The sequence below is a fragment of the Streptopelia decaocto genome, assembly GCF_964273445.1.
Source record: "Streptopelia decaocto genome assembly, chromosome: 14".
Lineage (NCBI taxonomy): Eukaryota > Metazoa > Chordata > Aves > Columbiformes > Columbidae > Streptopelia > Streptopelia decaocto.
This window is the reverse complement of record NC_138669.1, coordinates 4,258,819-4,275,395: the sequence shown is the minus strand read 5'-3', so window position 1 is coordinate 4,275,395 and position 16,577 is coordinate 4,258,819. Positions and strand designations below refer to the sequence as shown.

The 16,577-nt window shown below is 54.8% G+C and overlaps 1 protein-coding gene across 5 annotated transcripts in view; it reads right to left on the bottom strand.

Moving 5' to 3' along the window:
* Window positions 1-15,466, bottom strand: part of PLCG1 (phospholipase C gamma 1) — a 45,149-nt gene extending 29,683 nt beyond the window's left edge. For 4 of the 5 annotated variants that reach the window (XM_082065801.1, XM_082065802.1, XM_082065803.1 and 1 more), the window contains exon 1: window positions 15,199-15,466. In XM_082065801.1, coding sequence (XP_081921927.1) covers window positions 15,199-15,400 — 202 coding nt within the window. In that variant the 5' untranslated portion in view covers window positions 15,401-15,466. Of the gene's footprint in view, window positions 1-3,956; window positions 3,985-15,198 lie in introns of all 5 variants that reach the window. The other variant, XM_082065805.1, reaches the window with a different exon arrangement.
* Window positions 15,467-16,577: the final 1,111 nt, after the last annotated feature.

The following is a 16,577-nucleotide window of genomic DNA, read 5'->3' as shown; positions in this document are numbered from 1 at the left end:
CCGCCCTTAAAATCATTTAAAACTGAAACGTCGTCCAAGCCTCATTTAACTGCCGATGGATAGGGTGTTACGACATGTAAGGATAAGGACACCCTGGAACGGGCTCTGAGGGCTGCAAAATCTCCATGTCCAGAGGATTCCTGGGAAGATGTAAAACTGATATAGTGATGATGATGATGATAATAATAATAGCTGATAAAAAGATGGGTTATGCCAGATTACCTTCCAGGTTGAATTTATCAGGGACAGCCTCCAAGAAAACAGTCACCCTCTCAATAAGCACTGCTGGGTGCCGTGTGTGTCTCCTGGGGACAATGTGCAGTGACAGCCACACGGTCACTCCCAGCCCAGCCTGACCTCAGCTGGCTGGCATGGACTGATCCTGCCGCAGGGCAGCCGCAAAGCCTTCAGGCCACCCATTCTGGCAAAGAAAAAGAGGTTAAAAAAATGTTGTTCTGCTATTTAAGGTTATGGATCCCACTGAACACAACCCTGTAGTCATTCCTAGGATTCCCATCACTGGAAGGGGCATTGGGTAGTCAGGTCCCCAGGGAAAGGCTGCTGAGGGAAAAGGAGGAAAAAAGGACACAGGTCATATGTGCATATGGGTAAAAATAAGATAAATCTATTATGCAACAGCATGGAGAATAAAGTAGTGCTATCTCCCTCTTAATATTTCAGTGGAAGCCCCCTGAAATGGATATTCAGGTCAGCACTAGATGCCAGGAGCTGCAGGAGGCTGGAGGAGGCTGCAGCCACCTTCTCGTTTTGGGGTTCACCAGCTGGTTTATCAACTCATGAACAACCCTGCCTGGCTTGGGGCTGCTCCGCACCCGCTCAACACTTCGGATTTGCTGACTGCAACCCAACACCACCCGGCAAAATAAAGAAAAGAAAAAATAGCCCAACCAGAAGTCCCCCATGATTTCAGGGGAACGGTCGAGCGTGCGCTAAGTGCTTTGCTGGACGGGGGCCAGAGCCTCCAGCACCTCGCAGTCTGGAGCCCCATCGCCTGCCCTTTGCTATTTATCGAGTCCCTTCTGCCGGCAAAGCTCTGGGTGAGCCCGGCTTTTGTCCCCGCACAGACCCATCTCCACGTCCACCGGGGATGCCGGAGGAATCAGACAGACAGTAATTACCTGAGCTTGAATTTGGCTGGACTGCAAAAAATTAAGGCGGCTCTTACAAAATGCACATTGCACCTATAATGAACGCAAAAATTGGGGTCCTGCCCTTTACATACCCTCTGCAAGAAGCAAGGCAGTAGCCTCAGCCTATTAGATACACATTTCAGAAGGAAGAGCCACGCGTCTCTCATTAGTATAGGTTTTCAGAGGGATGATAACTCAACCTCTCAACCCCACAAGCTTCCCTTAATAGAGGAGACTAAGGCAGACAGTGTAATGGTGAATTAAACGTCTCTGCACAGAGACGCAGCGATGGGGTTACTGCATCCTCCTCACTGCCGCGCCTGCCATCAGCATCGCTCTGCATCAGCTATCAGGTTTCCCAAGGACGATCCCGTGCCATTAACAGATGGCTTATCCAGACAGAACAAGATGAAACCAGTTGAGGCCTCTAATTTGACCTTGCTCATTTTTTGGAGGGCAGGAGGCATGGCTGAGGCATCCATGGAGGCCAACATAAACACAAAACCAGCAGTGCCCTGTACCTCAGCGAATCCCTCACCCTCTAGGAACTAAAACTGGACACGCTGCCCTTTTAGTGAGGCACCAAACCCCCTGTGAAAAGCCCTCTCGCCCCCATAGTACCGTCTCAGGGAGGGACACAGCCACCCTGGTGCTCAGGGGCCATTTGGCCCCACATGCAGGTACCTTTCCTGCCTCAGGAGAAGATGCAGATAAAGCTATTTTCCCCTCCAGACTCAGCTCAGTCGTGTCTCAGGTTGCTCCAGCAAGTTGCTTCATCTCACCTGCTACCTGCATCAGCAAACAGCAGTTTATGCTCCAAGACACATTTTGCCAGGAAGCAACTGTCACATTAGCTCTGCCCCAGAAGCAGCAACACCCATGTGGAGATCAGCTGGGGAGGGAAGACGCTGGAAAAAACGAAACAGCTGGATATGCGACAACAAGGAGCTCCCAGTTAGCCAGGATGACTGGGACTAGCCTGGATCCCCACTCAGATCCTGGCTCACCTCTCAACGATCTCCATCCGTCAGCAAGGAGGAGGATTTGGCAGAGGGTTTAAATGCCGCCCTGGGAGCTGGCGGCTCTGCCCAGACGTGGGCAGCCCACGCGGGGCACGCAGGGACCTGCCGGCTGCTCTGCGGGCACCGGGGCTTCCTGCCTGCGGCTGCCGCTGCCTCCGCTGCGCCCCTGGGCCACGTGTCCTGCAGCTTCGGAGCGCTGGTTCCTCCCCTGCACCCCCTAAAAAAAATCCTTATCAACTACAGAGGAAACTAGAGGAGATGCGCAGGGAGATTAGGAGATGCTACACAACTGCATTGCTCTGTGGGTCAGAGGAGAGGATGCGAGGAACCGCCCTTCCCTCCTCCATCCCACACACCCGTGTTAGAGGCTGGAGCAGGGAGGCAAAGGTCTTGCCCAGGTGTCCCCCTGCTCCTGCAGGACACCGTGGACATGTCCCCAGGCTGGCTCTGATCTTGCTGCTCCACCAGCTTTAGCTCACACAGGTGGCCCCTTCAAGAGCTCACAAACATCCTCCCGATGCTAGAACCAGAGGTAGTTGTGGGCTGGCAGCTGCCTATCCTGTATCGTCAGCATATCTCTCCCACTTACTCTCAGCTGCAAGAAAATATGAGTTAAAAAAAACCCAAGCTGATCCCCTGAGCGAGCGAAGCAGGATGCTGCTATCTCACAGCCTCTGCCCGCAGCCCCACACACACCAGGGGCGTGAAGGCTGGCAGCTCCCACATCTCTGCCTCTGGTGGGCTGCATGGCCTGAGAATCATAGAATCATTTTGGTTGGAAGAAGCCCTGAAGGTCATCGAGTCCAACCATTAATGTAACTGTCACTAAACCATGTCCCTAAGAACCTCATCTATGTGTCTTTCAAACCCCTCCAGGGATGGTGACTCCAGCACTGCCCTGGGCAGCCTGTTCCAGTGCCCGACAGCCCTTTCCGGGAAGAAATGTTTCCTAATATCCAATCTAAACCTCCCCTGGTGCAACTTGAGGCCTTGGGCAAAGCACTCCAGCTCCTTCCCAGCCCCCTCAGGTGCATCCCTGGAGCTGTGGGGACAAGGAGAGTGTGTCACCAGGGGAGCACACAGCCCAGACCATCTGTGACAAACGTCACACCGGTACCTTTCTCCCAAAGCCAGACAGCAAACCACAACAGCAAATAAAGTGAAGGAGCAGAGGTGGGACACTGGTCCCAAGACACAGTCACTTGTTGCAGTAACAGCTCAAGCCCCTGAGGAAGCACCAGGTCCCAAAATCCTTCCACATCCCAGAAGCAGCCCGGCCAAGGAGACACTTGGGAGAAATGGCGGCCAGAGACATCCCCCAATGCATCCTGCCCTAGTGCTGGCTAATGGCCAGCAGTTAATTAGCAGGCTCATTCCAGGGAACACCTGGACACCCGGAAAAGGGACTGCAGAGGGATGGTGTCTCTGCTCTCCCCTGGGGCTGTTTCGCTGCCAGCAGTACCTTGAGCAGGGCTGTTTGCTGAGCACATGGCAGGACTTGCTGGATGCAAAAAGCAAGCGTTGCCCCAGGTCCACAGCCAGGCTCTCTGAGCCGAGCCGGTGAACTCGTACAGGATTCTACAGTCCCATGGGCTCTCCCAGTCTCCCGCAGGCTTTCTCCCATGTCACTGGAAACAACATCGCATGTGAGCTGGTCACTGGGGCTCCCCCTCCGCAGTCCAAGGAGGGATGGATGCTTCAGTCCAACCCTACACAAGCGTACAAGGCAGGTAGGAGACACATCTCTTCCACAACTACAGGAGAGAGAACATCTGGCCCATACCTCATCTCTGGGTGGCCAGCAGGGAACACTGTGGAAAGAACAAAGAACAGGGTGACCCCATTTGGTATTTCTCTCCAGATACCATCCAACAGTTCACAGTTTGGGGTCTCTCTTATAGGTTACCTTACCTGTCCACAGCAGGGTGTAGGCACACAATTTTAGGACAGCCACTATGAGGAGGGGTGAACCCCAAGCAACACAAATAGTCTTGCAAAGTATGAAAGCAGAGTCTCAGTTCTGGGTGCAGAATTGACCCAGCTCAGTGCTGCGTCTGGGAAGCACAACCTTCCCCCTTGCTGGACACCAGCAGCCCTGTCCCAGCAGCACAGCCCTGCGAGGGCTCACAGGGACGGGCAGCTGGATGGCAATCATGGGGTGAGAAGCCCAGCAATCCCTCTCCTGGGATGATGCAGGGCTCCCTCTTGTCCTCCATGGAAGTTTTGTCTGTGTGAAGTTATGGCGTTTTGCACCAGGATTGTGCTGGGCATCCAGGGCTGAACCCACTCCCCCGCGCAAGGCTGGGACCCATGAGAGGCTGGGACTTGTTGCACCTTCACCATGCAGGACATGAGAGCAAATTTCCACCCCAAACACAAGCAGAGCTATTCCAGGGAGAGCAAGCCCCAGTTTTTGTTTGCACGGACGCTTCTCTGAAGAAGCCTGTGTCCCTTCCCTCGATGAAATGAGGCCGGTGGCAGCCTGCGGAGCCACCCTCCAGTCATCAGCCTGCTCTGCTGGAGAAGCACAAGCTTCCACTGACTCAAACGGAAAGGGGAAGCTCAGCACCGGTGCTTCTGGACAGACGGTCTGTCTAGGGATGGCTCGGCAAGCCATCCCCAAGGTGACCTTTTTCCTGCGTGGCATCGAGGGCTCCATCCCCCTCAGGCTTGCCTGGGTGAGAAACGCAATGACCTTAAGCAGCATGATAAAACGGTGGGAGTATGGGGGAAGATGAAGATCGGCGAGCACAGCTCCTCCAGCCCGTCTGTCCTGCTCACCCTCCCTCACGGGTGGACGTGCAGTGATACACAGAACTGAGAGGTACCGCAGAGGGCAGGGATGCAGGGATGGATGGATGGATGGATGGAGCAGGCTGCCAAAAAAAAAAAAACAAACAGAAAAAAGGTAGACATGGCAATCCAGCAGTTCCCAGGCAGTCAATGGCACAGCTCACAGCACGACAGCCAGGAGCTTGGCAGGGCTAGTGAGGAAGCCCTGGCAGAGGTGGATCTGGAGACCTGTGTGTCCAACAGCAGCACACTCGCCTTGGAGCTCTTTGGGGATTTTTGCACCCCACATAGGTGCCTTCTTGACTCCTTCATGCCCCACCACAAAGCAAATGGGAGACAAAAGTGACCACACACTGTCCCCAGGAAAGGGCGCAAAGCTGATGAGTGAAAACTGAAGGACAGAAAAGATTTGTCACGCCAGTAGCGAACACCAGTGATGTTCAGATGCTGTGATTCAGTTTTCATCCACCCCACCAGCCGATGCAAGAAGATCTCCAGGCACTGAGCAGATAAGCCACACACCACCCTAGCAGAAGACATCACCCTCAGTTTACATGGGAGAAGCAGGAGCTCTTGGTGATGGTCTTCACACCAGACTCTTCTACCACTTGGGTTTGGTTCTTTTTCCTAATGACCTCATCTGGAATTTATTTGGTCCCCAGAACTGGAGACCTCCTCCTGCTCCATGGTTCACAGCAAACCTGATGTGCCAACGCTCCAAAATTTCATGCCCTCATCTCTAGGCCTTTTCATAACGTGTCCCAGAGTCTGAGCTGCTGGGGACCATACTCCAACCATGAGCAAGACCTTGAGAACAGGCTGACACAAGGCATTAAATGACATACGAGACACCAAAGAGAGAAGTTGAGGAAGGCTGTGAGGTGGCAAGGATTAGTAGGACAAGGACTGCAGGGTCAAAGGAGAGGGGGGGTATCCAAAAGTACCCCAGGACCCCGGCCAGAGGAACCAGAGGTGTATAAGTGACACTTGTGTGACAGGTGCTGGCAGAGGTACCTGAACTTGGAGGGACGAGGCAGCAGGCGCTCTGCTTCTGCTCCTAGGCAGCCCAGGAGCACCAGAGCCCGGCCCTTTGCTCACACCGAGAGGGACCATGCCAGGCAGCACCCGAATGCTCAGCAAACAAACCCAGCCAGCCCCCACCGCACCGCCCTGCCAGCTGGAAAGCAGATTTATGGGGCGCAGATTTACAGGGCAGGGTGCCAAGGAGGTTAAAGTCCTCTTGGACATCCCCTCATCTGACCTGGCTTAGGAGCTGGGGACCACACGTGCAGAGACACCCCCTGGAAAGGAGGAGGAGGAGGAGGAGGAGGGATGAGGGACTCACCAGCACATGCAGGAGGGATGTCCTTTAATCACCACATCACTTCTGGGAGTGAGTAAACAGGAAAACGACTCTCGAGCAGCTGCTCTACCCGGCGTCCCTGCGGGGCACAGCCTGCTGACAGCCCTCCTCGACATCCCCTCTCTGTGACGATGATTTCCAACCCTGGCTGGTCTGGCCATAGCACAGAGAGATGCTCAAATACATTTATAATGTGCTGGGAAGAAAAAACAACCCATAAGACACAGTCTTGCCCCTTCTGCCATCTCAACCTCAAGGCCTGCGGACAAAGTCAGCTCAGCGAAGCACCCTGTTCATGGATGCTCATGTGCTGGACCACAACCTTCGCTGGGACAATCTTTAAAACAACACCACAGGTTCGCCCACCTGCGGGCGGCCAGGTGTGCATCATCAGGGCATCATATTAACAGCACAAGAAGAGACGACCGACCAAAACCTCAGAACTGCAAGTGTTCACAAACAGAAGGTAGGAGCTGCATAGGAAAGCAAGGGACAGGTTCGTTCGAGACTCAGGAAGGCTTTCCACAGCTCTCCAGCCAGCCCAGTTCAGGACCCCCAGCTCCAAATCAAGCTGAACTGCCACCAGACCACACAGGCAGCAGAGATGGAGCTGAAACGCAACCTGAAAATCGCAGAGACTTTCGGAGTATGGGCTGTCAGCATCGTAAAACTCAGCTGACTTCTGCAGATTTAGAGTTGCCAGCTTCTGCTAGAGATGCCAGCCCTTGGCCTGTTGCTTTTTGGGTGCTCCACAATCACGTGTCCCCCCACTATCTGATACATCATGGTGTTTGATATCTGGCGGGGATATATCAAGAGGCAGCAAGGTGTCCAGAGATAAGGGGAGCTGGGACAGGAGGGATGAGCAGACACAGCCAGACCCGCCTGCAGCTCCATGTGCTGGGGCATCTTCAGAAAGGCAGAAAATCCTCAGAAATGGGGAAGTTTCTCACTCGAATCAATGTCCAAAAGCTCAAAAAATAAAAGTGGTATATTCCATGAAAAAACAGCTCTTTGTACAGCATAAAAATCCTCAAAACTTAAAGATTAAAACCGCATTGAAGGAAAGCTTTCTCTGGCACTGTGGTCCCTTTGGGAGTGGCCCTGGTCACCGTGTCCCCCCGCCAAGGGCTGTCCCCGCTCTGGAGACACCGTCCCACCGCCGCCTGATGTAACAGCTCTGGCAGAGAAACCCCGCTCGGCGGAACAGATGAGCAGGGACGTCGGAGCGGAGGAAAAGCCATGAGATCATCCACCCACCCCCACGCACGGCAGGATACAGTCACTGCGCAGAGGATGTGCTTGATATTAAACCGATCTCGTACGTGATACAGGCAGCAGAGAGCCAGCGGTAGCAAACACCACGGCCAAGCGAGCTGACAAGACCCACAGGTGGGTGTTTGCTGGGATGGTCGCAGGTTTCTGTGAGCATCCCCGGCTGTCAGACGCCAAATCATTTTCTCCATACAGCTGCAGGTGTCTGTTGAACTCACAAACCTTTCTTTTTTTATCCTTCTCTAGATAGGTACCCTTGCAGTTGTTCTATTTCAGCATCATCTTGCACCATCTGCTCTCCAAACTTCGGCCACGGGGAGGAAGGGAGGATGTGGGGTGTAACTTTTCAAAAGCATTGTAAGGATTTCAAAATTTAAGCCTCACTGTTTTCTGATTTCTACTGCCATTAAGCCTCAGAGCACACTAGAAAAGAAAAAAAAAGCCTTCTCGCCTGACTTCAGACATTTCCTTGTATTGTACAACGAGGTTCAGCCGATGGTTCAAACTCTCAGCTGCACAGGGAGTTTGTGATCGAAGCCCCACACCTCCTCACCACATGCTACAAGCTCTTCCTGGACTCCCTGCACCCCTTCTTCACCACATGCCTTACACCAGGTCCTACCCAGCCTGACACAGTCCAGGAACGGGGACACAGCCCCAGGAACAGGGACAGAGCCCAGGAACGGGGACACAGCCCCAGGAACAGGGACAGAGCCCAGGAACAGGGCCAGGGGTTCATTCACTGCAGCCCCCGCCAGGACACTTGGCTCTGAGAAGCAACGTCACACACCTCCAAACCCAAACCACCACCCCAGCTTCTGGCTGAGCTGCCATTAAGCAGAGACTATCGCTGTTGGCCCCTTCATCTAATGAGCTATAGGCCAGCAACGACATGGTCCTGCTGTACTTCTACAGCCATGCAGGACTGGCCATCACCACGCTTGATGGTGGGCTGCTCTGGAACAAGTCTCACAGTTTCATGGCTGGGATGAGATGCTCAGCACAATCTGTTTGCAATGCCAACACCAGCAGGATCCTGCTTGGGCAGAGACAGAGGAGATGGACACACAATCAGACATGCTGCACTTCCAGCAGCTTCACAAGTCCCCATCCATGCGCTGAGCTGCTGCAGCTGGGCAGGACACCAGCAGAAGCTCGTGTGATGTGGCCAAAACTGCGGGGCAGCCTCAGCTGAGCGCTGGTACTCGCAGAGCTCCTGCTCCATCCCGAGTGTTGGCAACTCTTACATCCCGGTCAGACTGCCCACCACAGTGCAGCGGTGTCACCTGGGTCACTTCCCAAGGGACACAACAATCCCAGTGCTCTCTGCAAGGGAAGTTCCCAACCAAAGAGCAGTGGATCCCAGGATCACAAAAATTAAACAAAGGCAACCCTGGGGCAAGTCGGTGGTCAAGGCTGCTCCACCACACACAATGCTTGGGGACAGGGACACTGACACTGCTCAGGGACGGGGACTTTAGCATCGGCCACCCCCCAGACTCCCGCTGAGCCTGCAGACAAGCCTCTTCTCCTCCATCTGCAATCTGCAAGATATGCAGAAGGTCACACGCCTGCTCGCGACGGGCATCGCTAACAGCCCGCTTGTCTTCGGGATGTTCACAGCACACACCGCTGCGATTAGATAACGGAGCCGAGCAAACGCTTCGCCGATAAGAACGACTGACCCCCCGCCGTGCAGGCAGGGCAGCTGAACCAAAGAGCAGTAAAAAGGTCACAGATTGCGTTGGGCAACTGCTGGCTCAACTCAGAGGTGGGGCACAAAATCCTGCCACAAACCTGTCCCCGGAGATGGGAGGTGGTGGCATTGAGCACATAAGGTTCTCCTCTGCAAAGCCAGATGTTCCCATCCAGCTCACTCAGACGCTCCTCTCACCACACGTGGTCCCCAGCCAGCACGCCGCTTGCCTTCCCGGCAGGCAGGGAGACAGCCAAACGGCATCGCTTCTGCCCCAAAAAACCTGGAGCACTCAGGCCCTTGGCATCACTGAGAAGTAATCAGTCTGACACGACGCAGAACCTCTCCAGCACGTTTTAATTAGTGAGCTTAAAACCCATAAGCCAATATCTTCCACGTGGCTGACTGGCAAATGAAGGAACCAGACGGATGGACAAGGCGGGTGCTACAGCGGAGCACAGGTCTCCCAGCCCGATGACCTCCAGACGCTCTCTAGGTTGCGGAGAAGCTTTTGAGATGCCAATAGAGGAGGTTTAATTTGTGGCATGTCTCACTACGGCACAAACAGGGGTCTTCTAACCTGTTCTTCCTGGAAGATGGTACTGAGAAGAGAAAGCAGATGACAAAGGGATGTAAAGTGATGGAAAAGGGCTGTTTCAGTTTGGAGGCGAAGGCAGAGCAGAGCTCGTTCGCTTTCCCCAGTTCAACACAAATATCCTCGTGAGCAGGAAGGGGGCTGGTAACAACACAAAAAAACCCCTTTTGCTCAAGAAACTCCCCCAGCAGAGTCTGAGCAGGAGAAGCTTGAACCATCACGAGGGTCACAAGCCAAGCTCCCACCCGCCCACACCACAAACTCCTACAACCCCCTGCTCCAGGCTCCTCGGGAGGAGCGAGCCCCGTCCCTCCAGCCGCGTCCACAGCCATGGGGTGGGGACAAGGGGGACCTGCCAGTGCAGAGACCGTCCTGCACCCCAAGAAGATCCAACTCTGAAGTTGGTTTATCCTTGAAAGCCCTTTCTGGCTTGCTCGCTGCTTAAAAGCTCCAAGTCCCTCCGCTTATCCAGATGGCCTCAAAAAATAAAGGAAATAAAACAAACAAACAAAACCCCCAAACAAACAAACCGAAAGCTGTGCCTCCGTGGACTAACAGAAGAGACAGGTATTGGAAAGGATGAGGTATGAGCCACCCTTTGCAGTCACTTTGTATTAATATTTGACAGTTCCTGCCTTTTCTTTGACACAGGCGACGTCTTTTCTCCACCTCCACAGGACTGAGCTCATTTCACTGAAAGCAGGAATGCAATCAGGGTTTTTTCGAGGTGGTGGTTTTTTTTCCCCCCTTCTCTCTCTCTCCTATAAAACAAACATCTGCTCCAAATTTTCAGCTCGCTCTCTGAATTTTATGACATGTTTCAAGGCAAACAGATCAATTAGAAGCTGGCTTATAACCCCCCAGCATGCGAAGTTATGAATGCAAGACCCTTTTATATTAAAAAAAGAATTACGTAACACAGGAAGTTTAAAAAAAAATGCACAAAAGACAACTGACTCGAGGGATTAGCTCTACTTTGCTTTGGGTGATTACCAAAGAGAGTAGAAAATTATTAGAGCTCTTCCCATCGTAACAGCCAGGCCCGCTGCAGAGCTGATTAGCAAGAAAACAATGCATTGGTAATTAGAGCTGGTTGAAACCCTTTTGGATAAAAACAAATATTAATTAAAAAAAAAAAAAAAAAGGTGTTTTTTTTGCACAAACCGGGATTGATCTTTGCAGTTTCAGTTTTGACAAAGTACAGGAGAAGGAGGCGACTGCTTTTCACAGCAAAAGGCTTCGCGCACAGACAACTTTGCCCCCTCCTCCCCGTTCCCCAGCTGATTCAGAGCCACCGCGCTCTGGAACGAGCTGAAGAGCTCAAGCAAGAGCAGGACATGGGTCCTGTCCACCAGAAGAGGTTCTTCATCTGGGAGCCCAGCTGGCCGGAGCCCCTGCTCTGTGCTGCTGAGTCAGCGCCGCTCACGAAGGGAACACACACGCTGACAATTAACACACAAGGTCCCTCTTTATGTGATGCTCACAAAGCCCTACACAAGGGTCACAAAGCAAGGGGACCAAGAAGAGGGCTGTCACACCAGCCAGGGCTCCCTGCTCCTCTCGCCACCAACACACCGCGACCCAAATGCCTCCCGGCACGACTGGGCAGTTCGATGGTGGCCAACAAGGCTGGTGGGTGTCCCGGACATGGACAGCACGTGTGGTGATGCCAGCCAACCCATCAGACACCAGCTACTGCCTGGTCAGCATCCCCCTGCTCCAATCTCACCGCTGTTAAGAGATGCTGTTCAACACTAAGGGTTTGTCGGTACGTGCCCAAAGCTCCTTCCAGAGGCCACCTCGATCCCACTCGCTTCAGTAATTTGAAATAAAAGACGTCCCGTCACCTCTGAGCACAAGCAGCGCGGCAGCCGCACAGCCGTCTGGCCAGGGAGAAGCTGTTGCAGCGCTAATGAGGCATCACCAGCAGGAAGATGGGGTTTCCCTGGACCTCCCTCCAGCCACACTCCTCTCCAGTGGGGGGTGACCCCAAACCTGCTCCCCTGCAAGCTCCAGGTCAGCACGCACCAGAAAGCCAAGTACCACCAAAATGTAGCTTTTCATGATGGCGAAGGCAACAACTGGTTGACTATTGCAACCGCTCAGAGTCCAGAAGAGACCAGAAGCACTGACAAGCGCCCATAGATTCCGGGGAGGCAGCAGCTCCACGACACCACCCACAGCGATGTCAGAGCTCTGCCGTGAGCAGCACCACACCGAAGAACGGCGACTGTGAGTGTGCTCAGAATCCCTCTCCTCCTGGCACAGTTTTAGCCCACATGCCTCAGGCTACCTGGAGATGAGCCAACTGACCCCCTGTCCCCTACCAGGCAGCAGGAGGCTTCCCAAAGAGCAGCCATGGGGGCTGTGCTCTGCGCAGCAGGGTCAGGAACCGAGCCAGGTGTCCCAGCACAGCCCACCCTCCCTGGGACAGATACACGTCTCGTTTCTGCAAAACCCACCAAGTGCAGAGAAAGGAGCACAGATCCTCCATGCTGGGGTGATCATGGAGACAGACACCTCTCCAAGACGTGGCCACCTACAAGGGCGTGCCCTGACTCCAAGACCTCCATATCTGATATACTCTAGATACTCACCTGTTGTGAAACAGATGAAAACATCAGGATTCCTACTTAGACAACTAACTTGTGTCCAGGAGGTTCTGAAGCTCCTTGCTGGTCTCCATCTCTCAAGAAATGCAAGAACATTCATTACTGACCCATGAACACATCAGTCTTTGACCTGTAGACCCCCAGGCACTGTCCAGTGGAGATGCTGTTCCATGTGAAGGAACATCTCACCTCCTGATAGCTCTCCTCTGTTCATGGCCTCGCTCATATTGCAAGTCAGGGCCAAACCAGTACTGCCACGAAAAGCAAACCCCAATCTTCCTGCCAGCCCCAGCCTCCTGCTCCCCACGCCAGCACAGCTTGTCTTCATGGGAAGAACTGCGTCAGTCATTGCTCAGGGCCAGTAAAGGCTCATCTTCAAGGGGAATATATCACTGTATTTGCCACGTGAAATGGAGCTGTCACACACCTGGGTTTTCCCAGGCATCCTTTTTCCACCCAGAAAGCACATCCAGAATAAAAAAAGGGAAGCTGGCCAACAACCTGGCATTGCTGGCCATTGATCGTGTGGCTTTGCCTCGCCTGCCTAGATACACAGTCACTATTTGTGTACACAAGCCGACATTTCCACCTGGAGCTCCCACGCTCCTGTCCAGGAAGCGTTAAAGCGAAGCTCTAGTTCTCAGCCCTGCGAAGGGGCGAGGGGACGGGTGCTGCTCAGGGTGCTGGGTGACACAGGGGAGGGGATGAAGACAGGGTGAGATGCTCAGGTGCGGAGAGGAGGCCATGGGGAAAGCACCCATTGTCAGAGAGATGGGGCTGAGGATATGGCAGCTCTTCAGGCTGATGTCCCCTCGCTCTCCAACATCTCAGCTCTCGGGAGGGTTGCATGCACTGCGGGAACATCACGCGTGTCAGGAGGCACACTGGGCCAGAGCCCACGGCCACCAGCTAGCCAGCTCGCCTGCAGCACAGCAGAGGAACCCCAAGTAATTTTCCACTGTGACATTTAAATGAACACGAGGGAACTGGCGGTCGCATGTTCCCCAACTCTTGCTTTTCTTTTGCTAGAAACCTGTGGATTTTTTTCTTTTTAATTTGATCATCTCAGTCCCTGGGACACGCTCTCTGCTTTTACTGATCACAGCACAAGAAGCCCACACAGCCACGGCATTATCATCATTGTTATCACCACCATTTTGATGTAGAAATTAGTGTCCTCTGACTTTCCCTGAAGTTAAGGTCCCAGCCTTACAAGGGCTGCAGCACATGCTCAGGTCTGTCCACAAGAACAATCACCCATGTAGACATCAGTAGAGACCTCAGCCCACCATGGGCCATGGACCCATGTGGTCTGTAGACACTGCCAGAAACCAGCACCCTGCCAGCAAAATGAATGGGTGCTTTGCCTTCATTTATGAACAACCTAAACCCAACGGAGCACCTCTCCTCGCTCTCCCGCCGCCTCAAAGCTCCTAGAGGCCGCTCTGGGAAAGCTACAGGGGAGCTTCAGGTCCTGGTGATGCTAACGGAGCACAAGGCTCCTTCCAGATCTGCCTGGAGATGCCGCTGGTCAGAAGCTAAGGGACTCCAAGGGTCTTAAGGTAAACCAAAGCCCTAAATAGGAATCACCAGCACTTTAGGGTCCTGCCACAGATGCGTGACCATCATCCTCCACCTCCTTTCTTCACCTGGGCCCCCTGGCAAGACTAACAGCATCCAGCCTTTCCAGCCTCAGCCAGCAGCACTTGCCAGGAGACACGACAACCCCTCCATGGCCTCGCCGCACCCTGGTCACATCCCTCAGCACAGGGACGGCCAGCACCAGGACTTACATCACATCGCCTTCGTGAGCGTCCCCTTGTCCTCGCCTCCAGCACTGAACAGAGACACTGGTGCACGTGGGGGCAAGAAAGGTAATTTAAGAGAAATGACAATAAACTGGGAAACCAACATCGAAGTTAAAAGTTTCCCGTTGCTGGGCCTCCCTACTCTCTCCCCTTCCCGCCCATCAGTGCGGCTTTACACCCACATCTCTTACAAATGTTTCCCCTGCCCTCCTCGGGCGGGAGGTCCCGCGGGCGGCTCTGCCCGTCCCCACGGGGTGGCAGGACCAGCCCTGCGCTGCCCCTGCTCCACCTGACCCTGGGCCACCATCCCGGGGCAGAAATGCAAACGGGAGAAGGAAAAGGAGAGGATTTCATTACAATATTTTGGTTTGAGGTTTTTTTCTGCTTTTTGCCCTTTCTATTTCATCTTGTCTGTTGCTCCGAGATGCTACCCCAAAGGGGCTCAAACTAATCCTGTCTCCTTTTGAGGCTCCTTATAGCTTTTTAGGTGCTGTTGGCAAAGGTGGCACTCAGGAAAAAAGGCGTTTATTTTATCCCGGGGGAAGCCTGACGCCGAAGGGGGATGCAGAAAGTTGGGAGGCGGCGCTGGGGGCGGCCATGGCGGTACCGGCCGCGCATCCCCCGCGGCGGCCGGAGCCCGGGCAGGGGCAGCGGGCACCGGACACCTCCTCCGCCATCCCGAGCTGCTGCGCGGGGAGATGCCGGGCACAGAGAGGTTGAGGTTTGGGGTTTTCTCCCCCTTTCCTCCTCCTCACCGAGCCTCACGACGCCTTCCAAGCCGGCGAACGGCGGCTCCCCGGGACGGCTCCGGCCGCCCCGCACCCATCGCCCCGAGGGATCCGAAGCACTTTCCCGTCCGTTCCCCCCCCTCCCCGGCACTCACCGGCTCCCTCGATCTTCTCGGACCCGCGGCTCCAGGTGACCTGCCGCGTTTCCAGCTTCACCTGGAAAGTTTTCCGCTCGGGTCGCTGCGACTTTTTAGAATAAAAGAGGGTCATGACGGTGCCCACCTCCAGGCTGCGGCAGAGGTGAGCCGCCTCCGCCTCGCTGGGCGCCCCGGGGCCGCTGCCCGGCCCGGCCGCCATCAGCGCCGCGAACAAAGGGGAGCGGGAGCGCCCGGAGCGCTCAGCGCCGCCCGCCGCGCCCCATGCCCGCCCGCCGGCTGCGGGAGGAGGAGGAGGAGCGAGGAAGGAGGAGGAGAGGAAGGGAAAGGGGCGGAGCGCGGCCCTTCGCCTTGGGGCGGGTACGGGACGTGCTGCCGCTGCGCGGCTGGGCCCCGCCGGGGATACCGGGGTACCCTGCACCCCTAAGCACGCTCGAGGTACCGGGGGCACCCTGCACCCCAAAGCGCACCTCGGGTATCAGGGGTACTCTGCACTCCAAAGCACACCCGGGGCACCGGGGGTAACCTGCACCACAAAGCACAACCGGGGTACCAGGGGTAATCTGCACCCCCAGCACACCCGGGATACCCTGCACCCCAACACATACCTGGGGTACTGGGGGTACCCTGCACCCCCAGCACGCCTGAGGCACTGCAGGTACCCTGCACCCCAAAGCACACCTCAGGTACCAGGGATACCCTGCACCCCAAAGCACAGGGTACAATAGGGCCCTTGCACGCCACCACGCAGCTTGCAAGGGGTCCTGGGTGTGCAGCGCACCCCCCTTCTGTCTGGGAGCCCCTGGCACACGGCTCCTCGCTGTGGCAACCACGGCTTCCTCTCCGTAAATTGTAAATCAGGGCTGGAGCTGCACTGAACAGGAAAGCGGGACAGGGTTTGCAGCGCGGCCGCAGATGTGCTGGGAGCTGGGGCTCACACGAGGCTCTCCCGCTCTGCTCTGGCCCCAGCAGGGATTTCCGACAGGGAGAGATTGGAGGGGATGTACCCCTATATATAAATGCATAGATAAAGGTATATACGCATATGTACACAATATATACAGACACACACATACACATGGGTGTTTGCAGGCCCATGGCAAGGCAGCATGCGGCCCAGCAGCCCTTATCGCACCCTCCAGCTCATGGGTGGGTCTGGAAGGAGCGTCATTTGCTACGTGAGGCCCCCATCACCGAGCGCACCCCAAATGTGAGCAGTTCCCTCTGTCCCCACTGCTTCCCGAGCCCTCAAAGGGATGCACGTGAGCACACAAGTGCACACACACAACCAGCCCTACAAGGTTCATGGTTGTTCAGGGTCCTACTCAATGCTTGGGTATTAAAAAGGACAAACTCACTGGGATAAGAACCTAAACCTG